This window comes from Gallinula chloropus (genome assembly GCF_964237585.1).
Source record: "Gallinula chloropus genome assembly, chromosome: 1".
Taxonomy (NCBI): domain Eukaryota; kingdom Metazoa; phylum Chordata; class Aves; order Gruiformes; family Rallidae; genus Gallinula; species Gallinula chloropus.
The window spans coordinates 195,760,356-195,780,718 of NC_140085.1; the positions used below are offsets into that span (position 1 = coordinate 195,760,356).

The 20,363-nt window shown below is 40.8% G+C and overlaps 1 protein-coding gene across 6 annotated transcripts in view; it reads left to right on the forward strand.

Moving 5' to 3' along the window:
- Positions 1-20,363, forward strand: part of DLG2 (discs large MAGUK scaffold protein 2) — a gene marked incomplete at both ends in the record, with an annotated part of 916,132 nt that overhangs the window by 601,318 nt on the left and 294,451 nt on the right. For all 6 annotated transcript variants that reach the window (XM_084264083.1, XM_084264085.1, XM_084264086.1 and 3 more), the window contains 3 exons: positions 2,795-2,931; positions 14,626-14,770; positions 18,254-18,395. In XM_084264083.1, the coding sequence (XP_084120209.1) occupies positions 2,795-2,931; positions 14,626-14,770; positions 18,254-18,395 (424 nt within the window). The remainder of the gene's footprint in view (positions 1-2,794; positions 2,932-14,625; positions 14,771-18,253; positions 18,396-20,363) is intronic.

Here is a 20,363-nt window from a genome sequence, read left to right on the forward strand (position 1 = left end):
CTTGTAGTTGTCCTGGCAGTAGCGCATAAATAGTAACAGTGATTACCAGCTTTAGCTGGTAATTAAATAAAGCTTAATTTTAATTATCCCATACTTCTAAATTAACTTTATGTGTATTGTTAATAGTCATCTTAATTAATTAAGTAGTATTTCAATTTGAGATATAAATTGAGAGGTTTCTTTTAGTAATTTACTGTTTTGACACTATCCGTTAAGTGGTTGATTATGTTATCCGACCTCTTATTTTTTAAGCTGAAATAATGAACAAATTATAATAATGTGAGGAAAAAAATTCAAAAATACTTAATTCACTCAAACCCCCTTATCTCTGCCCTTATACAGCTTCTAAAAAAGCCTGTGGGTACTAAGTATATCCTCCCTTGAGTTATATTGCCCAAGCCAAACTCCGGGCAACTCATTTGTTCCTGCTCAGGCTGCGTCTGTGACTAAAATGTTTGTTTTAAGAATGACTGAACAGCAGAGATTTCATAGATAAAACTAGCGGTGATGATTCTCTAAATAGATGAACTATTTTTTCTGTGCAGCTAGAAAGAGGAATGCCTAGTTGAAGCAATAATCTCAGCAGGTTATTGTCAGCAGCAGACTATTTGTTCCTCTGAAGTTCCCATTAGCTATATGATCTATGAAAAATTAGCTGCACGAAGAAGATTTTTATGGAAAGAAGGCATAGTAGTCCCTGTCTTTGATTGAGAGGTAAAAAATGTTATTAGAAATGAAAGCAATGATTTCATAGAATCATTACAGAATCCTAGAACCTCCTGAGTTAGGAATGAACCCTAATGATCATCGAGTCCAACTCCTGGCTCCACACAGGCCCAGCCAAGTCAGAACATGTGACTGAGGGCATCATCCAGATGCTTCTTGACCTCAGTCCAGCTCAGTGCTGGGACCACTTCCCTGGGGAGCCTGTTCCAGTGCCTGAACCCCTCTCTCAGTGAAGAACCTCTTCCCTAATATCCGGCCTAAACCTAAAGAATTATTAAAAGAAGTAAAAATAAAGGGGATATTACCCAGTACATTAGCATCCAGGAACTTATTAATATTTAAAATAGGTTCATAGATAATTCTGCTTGGTAGAGACCCCTGGAAGTCCTAAGTGCAACTTCCTGTTCAAAAAAGGGTCAACTGTGAGATTAGACCAGGTTGTTCAAAGCTTTACCCAGTTTGGTCTTGACAGTCTCCAAGGATGCAGAGAATACAATTTATGTTTACTCAATGTGTCAGAAGACAGAAAAGTATGAAAAGGATAAAACTATCTAAACCTTTTTTCCTTCTCCCAACATGTGTTTATTTTACCCCTTCTCCTGAATCCCATTGGCATGTATTATTGACTTTGTTCCAAAGTTTGGCTTTTTGGGTGTTTATCTGGAAATTTCTCAAGTCACTGAGCGGAAATTATATATGCACAAAGAAGGACTACTGCTTTCTTATTTTGTGGATCTATACCTAAAGATGTTTCTGTTCTAGAAAAATACATGAAGCAGATTTAAATCCAAGGATCCGCACTGTATATCTTTCATACACCCCTCACTGTGATATCACAGAAACTTGCAAAACCTGCAGGACACCTCTCCAAGTCCTTTTAAAAGTTGTGTAGACAAATCACAATGCCTTTAATTTTGTTCTGGTAGATGGTGATGTATTTAATAGAATCATAGGATGTCTAAGGTTGGAAGGGACCTTCAGAGGTCATTTAGTCCAACCTCCCTGCAGTGATCAGGGACATCTTCACTAGATCAGGTTGCTCAGAGCCCCATCAAGCCTGACCTTGAGTATCTCCAGGATGGGGCCTCCACCACCTCTCTGGGCAATCAGTTCCAGGGATCTAATACCCTCATAGTGAAGAACTTACTCCTAATATCCAACCTAAATCTTCCCTTTTCTAAAACCATCACCCTTTGTCCTATCACTCCAAGCCCTTGAGAACAGTTCTTCCTCAGCTTTCTTATAGGCACCTTTCAGGTACTGGAAGGCCACCTGCTTCCACTGCCTGTGTAGTTCCATCTTGCCTTTAGTTTGACCAGCAGGTGTTAACTCAGCCATACCAATCTCTTGCCTCCATTTCCTGACTTCTTACACCTGGGGATCTAGAGCTGTCGTGGTTTCTTGTTGAAAGCATCTGTTAAGATCTGCCAGCTCTGTTCCTCCCCTATGTCCTTGAGGACTGTTTCCCAGGAGGCTCTATTGATTGATTCCTTGAAGAGCTGTAAGTTGACTTTCCTGAAATTCAGGGTCCTGACTACACTTCTTATTTGTTTCATATGCCTTAGAACAGTGAATTGCACTATTACATGATCACTTGACATCCCCGATGAGCTCACTTGCATTGCTGACCCTCAGGTCCAATATCGCTTCCCCTTGAGTAGGACTGTCTATTTCCTGTCTCAGGAACTTTTCCTGTTATATACCAATATTTAATAAATTAAACTCCAAGCTTCATTGTCAAGTTTTATTACTAGTCATAGCAAGTTTGGCAATAAGTTTTTGACACTGGCAAGGAAAAGCCATGAGTATAGAATCATCACTGGTTCAATTCTTTTTGTCTTTATCTTTCTATAGCTGTACATGACAAAGAATTTCCTTACTTTATTTCTGTGTCTGACCTCCCAGGAAGAATGAAAGAGTATTGACCCTACAGATAGCTCTTATTTGTATTTGTATTTCTGTAAAAAAACCCTGTACTTGTACCGTAGATTAAATATATGCGGCTCTTGCCCTCCTTTTAATGTTATATATTCTATTACTAATGTTTCATTTTCTCTATCTTCTCCAGGTCTGGGATTCAGTATTGCAGGAGGAGTTGGAAACCAACACATCCCTGGGGACAACAGCATTTATGTCACCAAGATTATTGATGGGGGAGCTGCGCAAAAAGATGGGAGGCTGCAGGTTGGAGATAGGCTTCTTATGGTAAGCATGACAAATTGAAATCACAGTTTATTTCACTTGGAATTTCGTATAAGGACTTTCAGTCACCATACATCTTACTGGAGGAAACCATTACAACTTTCATAATAATTACAAGTTCCATTTCTGTCATCTTCATTTTTTGCCATTCATTATTTATATTTCTGAGAGTGCAGTTAAAAAATCATTACTCCGGAAAAATGACATTTTATGAAGAGGAGGCAATGGGTTATCTTGCTTTGACAAACCTTTAACTGAGAAAAGAATAAATGTATTATGCATGTCAGCGACAAGTCAAGATGCACCAGAAAACTTTAAAGGGAGATTTCAGACAAGCTGTTCATTATGGCAGTACTGATTCTACTGATCGCAGAACCACAGAACATATAGGAGTTGGAAGGGACCTCAAAAGCTCGTCTAGTCCAACCCCCCTGCCAGAGCAGGATCCACCCAGACTAAATCACGCAGGAACACCTCTAGGCAGGGTTTGAGTGTCTCCAGTGAAGAAGACTCCACAACCTCTCTGGGCAGCCTGTCCCAGGCCTCCATCACCCTCACAGTGAAAAAGTTTCTCCTTGCATTCACATGGAACTTCCTCTCCTCCAGCTTGCACCCCTTGCCCCTTGTGCCATTGCTGGGTTAGGGTTAGGCTTAGGGTTAGGCTTGTGTTCAGCTATATTTTGTAATTATAGGAATACTTCACAGCTTTTGTGTCATCTGTAAATTTTTGTTACCTTACTCTTAGTTTCTTCCAAATCCCTTGATATAATAAAGAATATATAAAAACCCCTCAACAAACACACAAAACCCCCTTGCATTCACCATCTACGGGGTAATTTAATCAGGATTAATTTGAATATACTACTAGGTATAAACTATAAAATTCTTTTCAGATTTTTCTAGGATTTGTTCTAGGGAACCTGCTTTGGCAGGGGAGTTGGACTTGATGATCTCTGGAGGTACCTTCCAACCCCTACAATTCGTTGAATAATTCTGTGGATTTGTCTATTAAACATCTCTCCTTAGTCTTGACCCTGTGATTCACTGCAGTCAGATATAGATGTTTCCTCATGTTGACAAGGTTATACACCTGCATCTGACCTCTGAAAATGAGCAGAGGTCATTCTCAGTATTTGATGTCACATCTTTATCCTGCTTTCATTTCAGTCTGGACCAGTTTATTTACTGTCATCTCCTTTAATCAACACATGTAAAATGAGCAAAGTAAATCAATCAGTATTGCTCTCCACAAGTTACATACTTCCAGAGTAAGCTTTTTGCTGTTGTAGAAGAAAATCCTTGTCAACCTGCTTTTTTGTATATTTAACCATTACAGTACTTTTTGGCCCCGGTACAGAAAAAACACAGACCTATTGGAGCGTGTCCAAAGGAGGCCACAAAGAAGATCAGGGCACTAGAACACCTCTCCTGTGAAGACAAGCTCTGAGAGTTGGGCTTGTTCAGCATGGAGAAGAGAAGGCTCTGGGGAGACCTAATTATGGCCCACCAATTCTTAAGGGGGTCCTACAGGAAAGTGGGAAAGGGACTGTTCACCAAGGAGTGCAGTGACAGGACAAGGGGCAATGGCTTCAAGCTGAAAGAGAGCAAGAGGATTAGATGTTAGGAAGAAATTCTGTACTATGTGGGTGATGAGGCCCTGGCATAGCGTGCCCAGACAACCTGTGGCTGCTCCTGGATCCCTGGCAGAGTTCAAGGACAGGTTGGATGGGGCTTTGGACAACCTGGTCTAGTAAAGGGTGACCCTGCCCATGGCAGGGTTTTGGAACTAGATGATCTTTGAGGTCCCTTCCCACCCAAGCCAGTCTCGGATTCTGTGATTCTGTGAAGTTTACAAGATTAAAAAGCTGCTTCTAAAATTTGTGGAGATTACAGCCATGTTTTCTAGTTCTTTCCAACATGACACCCTAATTTCTTTATAACTTCTGTAATTTCAATGTTTTTTCTCTTCTTCTTTGAGAAGTATCTGTCAGTTCATGGCATTTACTTCATGTTCCTTTGTGAAAAGTGAGTGAAAGAATTCATTACTTTCTTTTGGCAGTGTATCAATGTAATATTACCCTTGTCATCTATACTGTCCTACTTCTGCTTCACTGATTCCTTATTGATTATATATTTCAACACCTCTTTTTTTTTTTCTTTGCAGTAGTGCATTTCATTTAATTTTCTTAATCTTTGGGTTTTTTCCTATAATTTCTCTGTAAAATGTACCAGAATTTGTTACATTTCTGGAATTTTCAACAGCTGCCGAGGGTACTTGTTTCATTTTTGTATCTGTGTTCTGATAATTTTGTGTGAAAAGCTTTCAGATCCCAAAGAATGTGCAAATCAAGAGCATTAAAATTTAAGAAGTAATAAAAGACATTCTGTAAAATCAAAACTAATACAGAAATGTAAACCACATCGGTGCCATCTGAGCATTTTGTGCTTTGATGACCCTACTGTTATTAAATGCAGATTGCTAATTGTGTGTTCAGCATTTGGAAGATTTATTTTGTAAATACTGAGCATTGTGATTATTGTGAAATCTAGACATGGGCTTGTGTGTGCAGTTATGTTTCTGTAGCACTGAGCCTGCGCTTAAGGCTGATTATCCTGAGCACTTCCACAGGAAAATGTTCCATTGTAGGATAATCCTGAGGTGCCCATTAGGAAAATTACTGGAGGGTGCATAAGTGTGCTCAAGCTGAAAATGGAACTTGGTGGGTTTTCTTGATGTATGTGAAAGGACCAGACCAGAACTCTGCTCTCAAGACTTTACACGTAGGAGGAAAATACTCCCCATAGTTAATGCCAATGGTAGTTCCTGATACTGCTGTTGGTAACACCTACAGTGAGGACTGCACTAGGTGTCGTAGCTATGTTGCTACAAGAAGCAAAGAGAAATCAAATACAGAGCTTCATAGGTAACACGATAATTCCAGGTAAGACATAGGCTCAAACCAGGTTTCTCAGGAAGTTTTCCATTTGAATCTTAAAATTTCTCAAGGATGGAGCTTGCATAGCCTCTCTGGGAGGCTGAACTGTCTTCATGAGGAAAGTTTTACTTATATGTTTCAACATATATGCCTGCTGTCTCTCATCCCATTACCATATGCTACTGTGAAACGCTTCCTGTAAGCACCATGATCTCTGGTTAGTTGTGCCGAGAGGCATCCCTTCTTCAGTCTGAACAAGCCCAGCTCCCACAGCTTCTCCTCACTGTCCAAGGTTTCCAACCCCAACCATAGTGTCCCATCCCCAATCTGGTTGAAGTCCCCTGAACTTGGTCCACTTCATTATCTTTCCTATAGCAGAGGACCAAAACTGAATGCAGGATCAAGCTGCAGTCTAATTAGCACCAACTGTTGGGGAACAATCCTTTCCTAGGTCTCCTGTTTCTGCTCCTGCTCCAGGATGCTGTTGACCTCTTTGCTGCCAGGACACACAACTGGCTCATTGCCAACTTGCTGTCCACCAAGAGCCCCAAGCACTTTTCCACATAGCTGCTGCCACACTGTCAGTGCCTAACCCATGCTATTGAAAGGGATTGGCCTGTGCCAGGGGCAAGACTTACTGTTCCTCCCTGTTGAACATCATAAAGATCTTGCCAGCCTCTTCCTACAGCCTATCCTGGATGGCAGCCCTGTCCTTGAGTATATGGACCCAACTGCACAGTGAAATGTCATCTGCAAAGGTGTCGTCTGCACTCCTCTCACCTATTCCAGGTCGTTGTTAATGATGAGCAAGAAAAATGGTTGAATAAGTTATTGCCTCTCAGAGAATAATTACTTTATTTTATCTGATACCATCATATCACTTTGGAAGAGTTTATCTACAGACTATATAAACAACAAATCAGTATAAAAATGTATTTTTTCTAGTGCAAAACAACACTAATAGATGGAAGCAAATTATTCTTCAAGGAAAACACGAAGAACATCAGGTTTAAGAAACAATTAAGCTAATATTTAGAACACCCGTGCATATTTTGGTTGTATCCATTATTAGCCTGTTGCTTCTTTGCCCTTGGAGTCAGACAGATAAGACTTTTGTAGGGTTTTTTTGTTTTTTGGAAAAGCAATGTTCCTCACATACCAAAAGATTACCTTTCCTTCTTTTTTCTTGCTGCAAAGAGAAGGAAGAAGCGAGAGTCACTTTCCTTCTCAGGAATTTAGGCTAGCAGTATCTATTTCTTTCAGAATGTATATGGATGTAGGATCATGTCCGTGTTAAAGTAATCCCAGCATCTAATTTAAGGTGGATCTAGCTTGGTATTTGCTTCTGATCAGAAGTGCTCTTATAAAGTGATTTTTTTTTCTCTGCCTGTGGCATGGTCTTTTAGAAAAAATAAAATAATTGAATTTCTTTTGATGGAATTTCAATAGAAAATGGTGTCCAGGAGCATTCCTAATTCACATTGCACTGTAGCTGCATACAGGCACTTCAGTCAGCAGGCTAGATGTTCTGCAAACTAATTCCCTTAAAGCATGTATAGCAGAGATGCTGTGTCATGCTGACCCTCTGTTGCTGTGGATCGTTCCCAGTGCAGACATTCTTCACTCGAGTGGGTGCATCCAGGATCACGCTGCTGTGCCTGTTGATGGGGCACAGGCATTACCCAGTTAGACTTAAAGGAAGAGGACAGTGTGAACAGGTAGTACCTGATCCACAGGTTGTGCCGGCTGGCTGCTGGCACAAAGGAAACACTTTTGCAAAAATAGATACTAAGGTGGAGAATGAATGAGTGCTGAACCAACTCAGAGGGATCGGTGGCTGCATCTGCTCTGGGCCAGATTGAGACTGTCACTGACACTGGCCTTGCAATGCATTGTCTAGCATTCATATGCTAGGCTTGGTCTTTGGATGCTACATTAGCCATAAGCTTCTCAATTTATCCCTCTAATGATATGCTACAGGCTTGGGGCAGGGTGGCTGGAAAGCTGCACAGAGGAAAAGGAACTGGGAGTGTTGGCTGGCACACTCCTGAACATGAGTCAGCAGTGTGCCCAGGTGGCCGAGAAGGCCAATGGCACCCTGGCTAGTATCAGGAATAGTATGGCCAGCAGCACCAGGGAGGTGATCATCCCCCTGTACTCAGCTCTGGTGAGGCTGCACCTTGAATACTGTGTTCAGGTTTGGGCTTCTCCTTACAAGAAAGACAAGAGAAGGGCAACCAGGCTGGTGAAGGGACTGGAGCACAAGTCTGACGAGGAGTGTCTGAGAGAAGTGGGACTGTTCAGCCTGGAGGAGGCTCAGGGGAGACATTATTGTTCTCTTCAACTACCTGACAGGATGTTGTAGTGAGCTGGGGGTCAGCCTCTTCTTGCAGATAACCAGTGATAGGACAAGAGGGAATGGCTGCAAGTTGTGCCGGGGAGGTTCAGGTTAGAAATGAGGAGAAATTTCTTCTCAGAAAGAGTGATTGAGCATTGGAAGGGGCTGCCCAGGGAGGTGCTGGAGTCACCATCCCTCGGGGTGTTTAAGGAAAGGTTGGATGAGGTACTTAGGGACGTGGTTTAGTAATATAGGATGTAGGTGCATGGTTGGACTAGGTGATCTTGGAGGTCTTTTCCAACCTTAATGATTCTGTGATTCTACTCTCAGCTGGTTGTTCCTTCACAGCTGCAGCATCCTCATGCTACTTACTAGCTTTTTTTTTTAAACAAAACCAGAGTAAACTGGGATTGAAAACTGATGGCCAGCACTTGTACTGTGCATACAATAGACTGATTGAAGCTTGAAGCCCACTGCCCAGTCTCACATTTGTCTGTGAAGCATAAACTTTTGAATTTCTCTGCAAAGAGCAGATCTGGTTTGGGACATTTAGCCCATAGCTATTAATAATCTAAGCAAGCTAATGTGAGAGGGACTAACAGACCATATCATGTGAAGATACCCACTTTCTCTTTATTCTGAGTCTAGCACTTGTGCAACTGATTTGGCAGTCCTGGGGATTATAAGTAGTTAGTCAATCCAAACAGATTTACCTCCTAAGAACAAATGGTTGGTCTTCAGCACCAAAAAATCTTTCACTTTTCAAAGCCTTTTATTAAAAAGGCCATTGTCATTCTAGATTTACAAATGACACATCACAGGTGTTTACCAGCCGATGTTCACTCAGGAAAATCCATTTTCTGAATGAAAAGTAGAAGATTGCACAAAAGCAAATGTTACCATCTGCAAGGTAAGGATCACCTCTTTGTGTCATTCACTGAGTGAATCAGATCTCTCTTTTCCTAAACCAATAGAGGAAAAGGATTAATTCCCTTTAAAAAAAAAAATAAATAAAACAAGACTTATTCCTCCAGAATATTCAGCTTATGCTGTGGTGAATGAAGTTGTTCTTTATAGTGTTTCAACAGTTGTTTTGGGGATTCTAAGCTTTTCACTCTCGCTACTCCTCAGTTTCTTTCTTTTCCAATATGAATCTAGGAAAACTTCCAAATACGATAATTCTTGCTTAGGTTTACACTTCATTGCCTTGATTATGATATTTAGGAAAAAATACAAAATCATCCCAATCTTTTTCTACATCTTTGGCAACATTTCTTACTGATTTCCCCCATCACTCAAAGAAATAGCTTCTTTGATTGGATTTGTATCTTTTATTTCCTTCTCAATCACTGTTATTTCATGCTCTTATTCTTTTCCTGTCTTGTGAGTATGTCTTTGTATCACATACTTTCTATTTAAAGCAACAGCTTTCCTAATTTCTTTTTTACTTCAGATCCTCTTTGCATTTCTGTAATTTCTTTATATTGAACTTTTCCCATTAGAAAATTCCCACCTGCTCTGGGTCTGTTTTCCTTCTGACTCCTCTCCTTTGGCTCCCATGGCAGAACTTTGTGGCTCAAGCATCTGACTCTTCTAACTGAACTGGATAAATGTCTTTTTTAGTATTTGTCTTAGGGATTTTCTCCCACTTGATTCATTGCTACTGAAGTTGCAATGAATTAAGTGGACAGAATGCAATGCAAGGTGCACCTGCAGCCCTGAAGGCCAACCACATCCTGGGCTGCATCCAAAGAAGTGTGGCCAGCAGATCAAGAGAGTTGATGCTGTCCCTCTCCTCTGCTCGGGGCAGACCACACCTGGAATACTGTGTCCAGCTTTGGAGCCCTCAACACAAGGAAGACATGGACTTGCTGGAGCGTGTCCAGAGGAGGGTCACAAAAATGATCAAAGGGCTGGAGCACCTCTCCTGTGAAGACAGGCTGAGAGAGTTGGGCTTGTTCAGCCTGGAGGAGAGAAGGCTCTGGGGGGATGTTATAGTGGCCTTCCTATACCTGAAAGGTGCCTATAATAAAGCTGGGGTAGAACTGTTCACAAGGGTGTGTGGCAGTAGGCTGACAGGTAATGGTTTTAAACTAGAAAAGAGGAGATTTTGGTTGGATATTAATTAATCTTCCATGTGAGGGTGGTAGATCACTGGAACACATTGCCCAGAGAGGTGGTGGAGGCCCCATCCCTGGAGATACTCACATTCAGGCTTGATGGGGCTCTGAGCAACCTGGTCTAGTGAAGATGTCCCTGCTTACTGCAGGGGGGTGGACTAGATGACCTTTAAAGGTTCCTTCTAGCCTTACACATTCTGTGATTCTATGGTTCTGTGATTCTAAGTTGGCCTCTTAAGGCCAGAAAGTTTGCATGCAGTACCTGTTCCAGCACCTCAGTTCTGACTTCAGCCCTTCTGCGTGAAACTTTCAGCATCTCAGAGTTGTATGTCATATGCACTTTGATTTCTCATTTTGTGCCCATCTCCCACTCTTTATTTTCTTTATGTCTAACTCAAGTCTGTTTTTTTATCAAACCACATGCTCTGCTAAGCTCATCTTGACAGCAGGAAGTGAAACTTTGGTGTCATGCATTGGCTTTGCCACAACCACTGAAAAGGCCAGGTTTAGTACTTGAATATCTGTTAAAATTTGCATGTTTTATGGAAACAAGAAAAAGTTCAAGAAGTAGTATCTCTTGAAGATTCTGAGAGATTCTTCTTTCTCTATAAATCTTATCATAAACCCCAACTACAATATTGTATTCCCTAATATTTCCCATCTCTGGCATGATGTTTCAAAGAATGATATGCAGAGATTTTCTTATGAGGAAAAATTACATCAGAGTCATCTTGCAATAATTATAGAGCTGTCCTATATCCTTCTTCAATGTATTCAGGTTTTCATTTCTGTATATCAGAATACATGCATATGTCTTTATTTGTAATCATTGTTTTTATGATCAGAAAGTTAAAAAGATATTGATACATGCACATATTAATATTAATGGGAATTTTAGGTCCAAAGCAAGGACTGCCTTCCAGAGGAAACTGGGAAAAAGTTTATTTTGTCTGCAATAATTTGAAATTAACCCTGGCAATGATGAGGGGAAGCAGTTTTATATCCTCATTTAAGAGAGATCTTATGGCACTACTGAGAGTCTTCGTCTTAATGAACAAGTTTGTTATTTGCTCTTCATGTACATTAATAAGTCTGTCTTTATTTCATTGTTTACTGAGAACTGAGCAGTCCAGGACAAAACCAACCAGTAGCAAACTGCCTTTCAAGAAGTCTTCTTTCTAGAGATAAGAAACCTCTAATTTCCCATATATCTGGGATGAGTTTCAGCAGCAATTTTCATATATGTTGCTGCAATATGTTTTGTAGAACTCTGTTGACATTGAAGGGTCCTTTCTTCTCTGATTTCCTTCCAGCATCTTTTCTCTGAAGTTCTCCTCTGTATCTTGATTTCACTTGTGTGTTACCTTCATTGAAGTGTTACCACATTCCAGCTATACATATTTCAGTGTTCCACAATATTCTTCACACTTATGCAGCACATACTACAAATGATAAAAAAATGTAAAAGTGCATATGAACTTTGCAATAATCTCTAGGATCTGCCTGTGTATAAAGATAAACACAATGCATAACTGCTCAGATATTAATTCTTAGTTTAGAAAGGTGAGGTCTTTAACTGTTAACTTCAAGATTTGGATAACTTGTAATACACAGCATTAGTAAAATACCAGTGAAGTTTTTGTCAGACAGGTAAGAATTAGGACCTGTCATAGCCAATATAAGTTTTATATGTATCATAATAATTTTTCTGCTTCTGAAATGGATGTTTATCCTCCAGCTGCACAGCTGTGACATCCAAGTGTGTTGTGATGAAAGTACAACTGCCCTAACAATATTTTTTACCAGCTAGATTTCCAGGAAAGAACTTTGGAAAAAAATAATAATTACAACAAGTCAATTTGTGTCTTAATTGTTTTATACACGCCTAAAAAGTCGAAAAGTCAAAATCCAGACAGTTCTGTGACATTTCATTTTGTTTGTTTGACTAAGAACATTCATTTACAGCAGCATTGTAGTGGGAGGTTATGATGTGAGACTTTCTTTGCTTCAAAAAGCTTATAGTTAGGGCGAAGCACAGCAAGGTGGGCACAGTGTACAGACAGCGTGGGAAGGAGGAAAGGTAAAGGATGACTCTGCTGTCATATTTCCAAATTGTGACTCTTGAGTTTTTAGAGTTTTGAAATACATAAACAAGAAAGGTTTAATTTGTCACGGCTTGCTATAAGCACAGTAATCTAAAAGACATTTAGTTATCAAAATTGCATATGTATGTTACTGTTCTTAACAAAGAAAAGCAGAGAAATTTATAGAGGATAAGGATCAGATTTTTATTTAAGTAGAAGACCTGTCAAAATACAGCATACAGTGTCAGCAACTCTTCTGAGTGTTAGGTTGCATCATTGCTCTTCATGTCAAATTGTCACAACATGCCTGTCATTGTGCCTTTCAATTAACCTTAAAGCCAAGTCCGAGAATTATACAAGGAGCAAAGTTTTAAGAGAAGCCTTAACATTTAGCAGTACTGCCCAATAGTGACCATTCTCTCTTGGTGTTGATGAAACTGTCTGGCTAGGAAGAGCCCTGCAGTGATTTGTAAGAGCTCATAAATTACTGATCTAAATTCCATAGAGAGTATGTATTTTTTTTCTGTGATTTGCAGCTGTTCTATGTTATACTGTAGTTAAGGAGCTCCTGTTCTTCCATCTTGCATAAGCTTTACAAGGAATCCTTGCAGTAACTGTAGAAGTTGGCAAATGGGGCTTCCCAGGTGGCCAGGAAAGCTAATGGCATCATGGCTTGTGTCAGAAACAGTGTGGCCAGCAGGTTTAGGGAAGTGATTGTGCCCCTGTACTTGTTACTGGAGTGCTGTGTTCAGGTTTGGGCCCCTCGCTACAATAAAGACATCAAGGTCCTAGAGCATGTCCAGAGAAGGGCAACCAGGCTGGTGAAGGGGCTGGAGAGCAAACCTTACAAGGAGCAGCTGAGGGAACAGGGACTGTTTAGCCTGGAGAAGTGGAGGCTGAGGGGAGACCTTATCACTGCCTACATTTACCTAAAAAGAGGTTGTAGAGAGGTAGGTGATGGTCTCTTCACCCAAGGACAAGTGATAGGATGAGGGGGAATGGTCTCAAGCTGCACCAGGGCAGGTTCAGATTAGACATTAGGAAAAAGTTCTTCACTGAAAGGGTTATCTGGCACTGGAACAGGCTGCCCAGGGAGGTAGTTGAGTCACTGACCCTGTAAGTATTTAAAAGATAGGTAGACGAGGTGCTTAGGGATGTGGTTTAGTAGAGGACAGGTATAGTTGGACCCTCCACTAGCCCAGGGTGCCCAAAGCCCCATCCAACCTGGCCTTGAACCCTGCCAGGGATCCAGGGGCAGCCACAGCTTCTCTGGACACTCTGTGCCAGGGCCTCACCACCCTCATTGTAAATTTTATATATATTGTCTAAATCTCCTGTCCTCCAGCTTAAAGCCGTTACCTCACCTGGTACATGCCCTTGTAGACAGCCCCTCCCCAGCTTTCCTGTAGCTTGTTCAGGTGCTGGAAGACTTCTGTAAGGGCTCCCTGGACCCTTCTCTTCTCCGGGCTGAACAAGTCCAAATCTCTCAGCCTGTCTTCATAGCAGAGGTGCTCCAGCCCTCTAATGTCTGTGCCTACCTTCTCAGGACCCACTCTAACAGTTCTATGTCTTATTTAGGCTGTACCAGAGCTGGACACAGCACTACAGGTGGGGTCTCACCAGAGCAGAGCAGAGGGGCAGAACCCCCTTCCTTGACCTGCTGGTCATGCTGCTTTTGATGCAGCCCAGGACACAGCTGGCTTTCTGGGCTGCAAGTGCACGTTGCCATCTCATGTTTACCTTTTCAATCAATTAACACTCCCAAGTCCTTCTCCTCAGGGCTGCTTTCAATCCATTTTCTGCCCAGCCTGTAGCTGTGCTTGGATTGCCCTGACCCATGTGCAGGACCTTGCACTTGGCCTTATTGAACTTCATGTGGTTCACATGAGTCTGCCTTTCAGTTCTGTCCAGGTTCCTCTGGATCCTTCCAGCACGTTTACCTCACCACACAGCTTGATGTCATTTGCAGACTTTCTGAGGGTGCACATGATCCCACCATCCATGTTTCTGACAATGTTATTACCAACAGTGCTGTGTCAGACTTTGAATATGCATCTCCTTGGAAAACTGTACTTTCTACCTTGCTGCAGTACCTGGCTCCTGTAATCCAGTGCTCTTTGTCTACAGCGTTTTTCCCAACATTGTGATGACACCAAGACTACGTCATTTTTCCTGTCTATTCCTGAATTTTAACTCACCTGTCTGCTTTCTCCTTTAAGGTAAATAATTACAGTTTAGAAGAAGTTACCCATGAAGAGGCAGTAGCGATACTGAAGAACACATCCGATGTGGTGTATTTAAAAGTTGGAAAGCCCACCACCATTTACATGACTGATCCTTATGGCCCACCAGATATTACTCACTGTAAGTGATTTTTGCAACTCACTTTATGAGATACGAGTTTGTCAGACCATTGGGTTTTTTTCCTAAGCCATCCAAAGCACCCTATTAAAGTTTATGTTGCAACTTGGAAGGATACAAAATCAAAAGGTTTATTGCCACTTAAGAATGCTACACATGAAATATTACAAATAATACAGCTCTACTAAAGCATTTTTACGACATAAGTAACAATGCAGCTGAAGTGTCAGCAACACTTCAGCTGGTTCCAATTAGCCATTGTCCAGGTCATCCCACTGAACTGCATCTCAAGTGAGAATTTGTCATGGTGTAGCCCCAGCCGGCAGTTGAGCACCACGCAGCCACCCTGCCTTGCTATCCCCACCATAGGAGGCCATGGGGGAAGGAAAGAAAAGGGGGGGAAGAAAAAAACCAGAATAAAAAGGCAAATCTTGTGGGTTGGGATAAGGACAGTTTACTGGGACAGCAAATGAAGGGAGAAATAAAATCAGGACTTTATAGTGACATACATAAAACTGGTGATCCACAATGCATTTTCTCACCGTACAACTCAGGCTGTACAGCACAGAGCTGCTCTGGAGCTGTACTGTTCCCATACCAAAAACCTAGAGCTTTGTGCTTCTCCCCCGACACCAGCCCCCTTTATGTTGAGCATGATGTCTTTGATATAGAATATCCCTTTAGTCAGTCTGGGTCACTTGTCCTGGCTGTGTCCCCTCCCAGCTCCCTGGGTGCCCCCCACCTTCCTGTTAGCAGGGCAATATGAACAACTAAAAAGTCCCTGACTGCTTGGCAACAACTAAACCGTGTGTTATCAGCACTGCTCTCACCCTAACTCCCAAACACATCATTTCACCTGCTGCTAGAAATTAACTGCATTGAAAGCATTGAGGTATTTATATAAATTTGTAGAGTGAAGTCCTCTGTCCCCTAAAAAATCAGAACAAGCAGTTATACATCTTCTACAAGGAAGATGGAGAAAAATGAATATGATATTTACATAAAAGATTTACTTGGAATGTAAGAATCACTGCTCTGCTTACAGATATTTACCTATTTTTCTATGTAAATCCAATTCCTAAATTATTGTTCTACTTAGCTTTATTCACAATTTGTCCATTAACTTTATATATGTTCATCTGCTATTTTTTCTCTGAGGACCAAGGCTTTATTTGTCCATGCAGTCAATGTATACTGTTCTAGGATAAGTTGTTAAAAGAATTCAGTAAAGCTCAGTGAAGGATTTCATATGAGGGGAAGATGGTTTTATTTTAAAACAACTTGATTTCAGGTGGTCATATCCATGCACTCAAAATCATCTAGGCTCATGTCCAGAATTTGCATAGAAAGACATGCATCTGGGTGCATCACCAAGACTCCCTGAGATGATCAAGTAAAAGGGTGGCTGGCTGTGGAGTCCTTATAATACATATATAACTACTTCTTAGGTTGACACACTCCTTATTGATGTGCTTAAAGAGATGACAGGAATTGGGATCTTCTGTCATTCCTATTGGTTCTACCTACGCAGGTCTTCAGGAATTACTTCTCTCTTTTCTCCTTATCTGAGCATCTTAAGCTCCAGTCTAGTCTTTATCTCCTGCCATCATCTATTAATAGTCTTTGTTTTATTTTGGGTGTAGGGTCTCCTGCCCAGTTATGTGGTTAGTTGAAATACTGGTGACCTATTGATGAATGTAGTTGCTATCAACATGCACCTCTCCTGCCAGTCCTTCTGGTGTCCATACCCAAGCATTCCCATTGCCTTTTCATTCACAGCATTCTTAACATTTCAGTTGCAGTTCTCTCTGCCACTGGAGCCTGTTCTAAACAGTTCATTACTGAAACTCCCAACCAACATTTAGTTGTTCATTAAAACCTTTCTGACTTGGCTTCAACTACCAACAGGGACCAACATCTAACAGCTTGATGGCAGTCTAATTTTTGATGACAGCTTCAGCAGCTAAGCCATGCCTATCCTGATCTCCTGCCAACAATCCTAGGGACACTTAAGGCCAACCATGTGCTGGCAAAGGCAGATTTTCCCAGTAAACACTAGAGATTTAAATTTTTCTGCATTTTTGTATAATGAATGTTGCTGCTGTGGACTGGCAAAGTTGAGGGGAAAGCAACATATCCATAATCCTCCTTATTCAGACTGCTCTGTAAAATCAGAAGGCAATGTTTTGTAAAATGTACTTCAGGTGGTAGGATCAACTGTGCTGAGGATACCGATTTACTTAGCCAATATGACAACAGATGGCAATCATGTTGTTCAGTAGCAGACTGGTCTGAATCTTAGCAAAGTCCAAGAAGCAGACATGCTACATGTCCCTATCCAATCTCCTGCTTTATAATAATTTCTAAAATAATAATTTGGAAGTTCTGAAACCGTGTGTTTTATGATGTCAGATTATAGATCTGCAGCGTAGGAGAAGACAGAATTCCAGGGGGGGAGAGTAGAGGTGGAAGAAATTTGCAGTAGCCCATCCCGGGCTGTTGGTGCCTACAGATTCATTTATCCTCAGGGTACCTTTCATTATACTGACATGTTCAGAGTATTTCAGAATGGGTAATGGCCTTTCCCTGTAGAAATATTTGGCTTTGAAACATTCTGTATCTCAGCATAGGAAAGAAAGACTGAGACTAATACTAGAAAGTTTAGCTGCCTTCTTCTCATGAGAAAATGGATCACAGCTCATCGCAGAAGCAAGTATCATTGCTTTTCCTATTTATCATTTCCATGTCTAATTACATTAGCTAGAGATTTAAATACAACTACCATTACATCTCTCCAGTCATAAATATCCCCAGTAACGACAGAATAACAAAAAACAAGCAAACAACCAAACCCACTAACCAAATATTGAAGCAAATGTCATAGTCCTGTGATTTGCATTATTAATCACTAACACATAAAGAAATTTCCATCCATTTTTTATTTTAAATAAACAGATTGACCATGATATAAAGAACTTCTATGTTGGTACTGAAATTTCAATTCTACTGGGAATGTTGGCACCTTTAGTAGGTGACAGCTTGAAATCTTAACCATACATAATTCTTGCTGTGTACAGAATTCCTGTTCTCTTCCTGCATTGAACTCCTACTACGTTACGCTTATTGCTGTGTATTAGAACCAAAATGAGGAGTGTGCTTTTAATTGCCTTCTCTTTTAGTTACATTTCCTTCTTCCAGTCAGGCCTAATTGAAGAAAAGGTTTCCTGTCTCTCAAACTATCCCTTCTTACTCAGAACCCCACTAAGGAGTCACTCCCTGCAAACAAGGCAGTATTGCTATTACTACTAGTAGTAGTATTAACCTTTCAGGAAAATTTCAGCTGTTCATTCTTTCTTGTTACATTTTAGTTAGTTTTATGTTACTTGCAGCCATAAGCACCTTAGTACCTCACTAAAACATGGTGCTGTTGTGACATCTAGTCAAATATGAAAGTAGCTAACTAGAAATGCTTCTTCTTCCCATCAGCTTATTCTCCACCGATGGAAAATCATATACTCTCTTCTGGAAACAACGGCACTTTAGAGTACAAGGCATCCCTTGCCCCAATCTCACCGGGAAGATACTCACCCATTCCAAAGCACATGCTTGTGGAGGACGACTACACCAGGTCAGATGCTTCTCTTTATTTGATACCTTTGATGACAATTGCAAGGGATGTAGGTGAAGCATTCAGTGCCCCTCTGGTAGAATAGAGCATATAGTTCTTTCTACCCATGCTTGAGGGAAGATGATTTGAAATTGTCACAGGTATGAAGACTAAGAGAAAAATGTCACACCAGAATGCTGACCTGAGGTCCACCTTGTCTGGGTGCAATCCTGCACTAGTTCTAAACAACGTGGCTGAACTAGAGCAATGATGGCACGGAGAAAATTTTCTGCTTCTTAAGAGCTGTATTAGCCATGGTAGTTCCTTACTAACTCTGAGATCCAGGATCAGTGACTCATCTGGCTCACTGCATGTATGGGTGGAGCAACCACATGTGTGTTTGTACCTGTCCGCGACAGCACGCTCTGAAAGGTCCGGCTTGTTTAGTTTAGGGGAAGCCAGGCTGAAATAGTCTGTAACTGCTCTGTGTGCAGACATGGAAAGATAAATGTCATGGAGAGTAAACACTATGGGAAAAGAAAAAAAACCACATGTATAAATTGGCTGGAAATAAATACAGGAGGGAAACTGGAAAAAGTTTCTTAACCAGTACAGCAATCAGAATATGAGATAGCTCTCTGTGGGAGCGTGGTGGTTAAAAGGAAACTCATTATGGAGTGGCACTCAGTACATTTATAAAAAGGGTTCTTTGATGTGATTATCAGCAAAATGACCCTGGAAATTACTTCTAACCACACACACACCCCTTTTTTTCTTTTTTTCAACAATCCCAAAAGGATTGAGACTACTCTATGGAAGTATGGTAGCAAATTTTATCTGTGTAGTTGATGTCCAGGTAAAATGACAGATAGGAAACTGCTGGGAGGGTCCTTTTATGCCTTGTGTTAAATCAACACTGAATGTCACTGATGGGACAGTGCATATTTACCTTTTTGTTTGAGAAGCACTGCCATTCACTAAGAAGGCAACAGTGGTGAAGTTTGTAAAACAAGTCCTCGTTATAACGTCTAGTGCCACAGCAAATGAGAAATTCTTTTCTTCCCTGTGCTCCAGTATTTATAAATACATTGTGTTTAGAGCTAGGAGGGGGCTGTTCCAATCATCTAACCTGACCCACTGTGTGTCTCCAACCAAAGAATCTCATCCGTTTAAGTATTCATCAGCTTCATAACTTGCTAATTTGCATCTCATGTTTCCTGTTGCATATGATTACAATCTCAAGCTGCTAAACTTGTTGGATCAGAAAGATTCAGAGTAACTAAATCATGATACAGTGTTTAATCAGGACATAAATGCATGGAAACCACACCTTGTTTCCCTGTCTCTGCTGAAAGAATTTCTCCTTTGTTTTGATTGAGGATGCAAAGCTGACATAGCTTTCCTTCAACTTATGAGACATCAAATTAGGATGAATTTTCTCCAAAGGATTCCAAGGAGTTATATTTTTAATTAATAGTTAAAGCATTGATTTCATTATATTGCACATAAAGGCTTTACCTGGGCTAGTACTGTCTTCCTAATTTCTAAAATGCCTGTGTGTAGGAAGAATACCAGCATAATGTATGAGTTACAATGATGTACATTTTGTCAGTGTTTGCAGTGCTGAATTCTCTCCTGTAATGAGATGTCAGCACCATTATTACTGGGCAACTGTTGGTGAAGTTTAAAACCAGCAAAAGAATGTAGCCTTAAAAGGAGATAATAGCTAGGGAGACCAGGAAGCCTAGGGAGACTAAGTGAATCCTAAAAAAAGGAGGAAAGCTGCCCTGATAATTAAAGGAACATCTAGACAGGTAGAAGAAGACCTGTAAGGTGTTGAGAAATATTGTTAGAGTCCTGTGTTTTTTTGTTCCATGTAGCTGATTTTACCTTTCTACTTACTTCTCCAAATAAAAAAAAAAAAAAGAGAAAATAGAAAAAATACTTCTTGAAGACAAGGCAGCATCAGTCCTAGCCCATTAGTTCAGA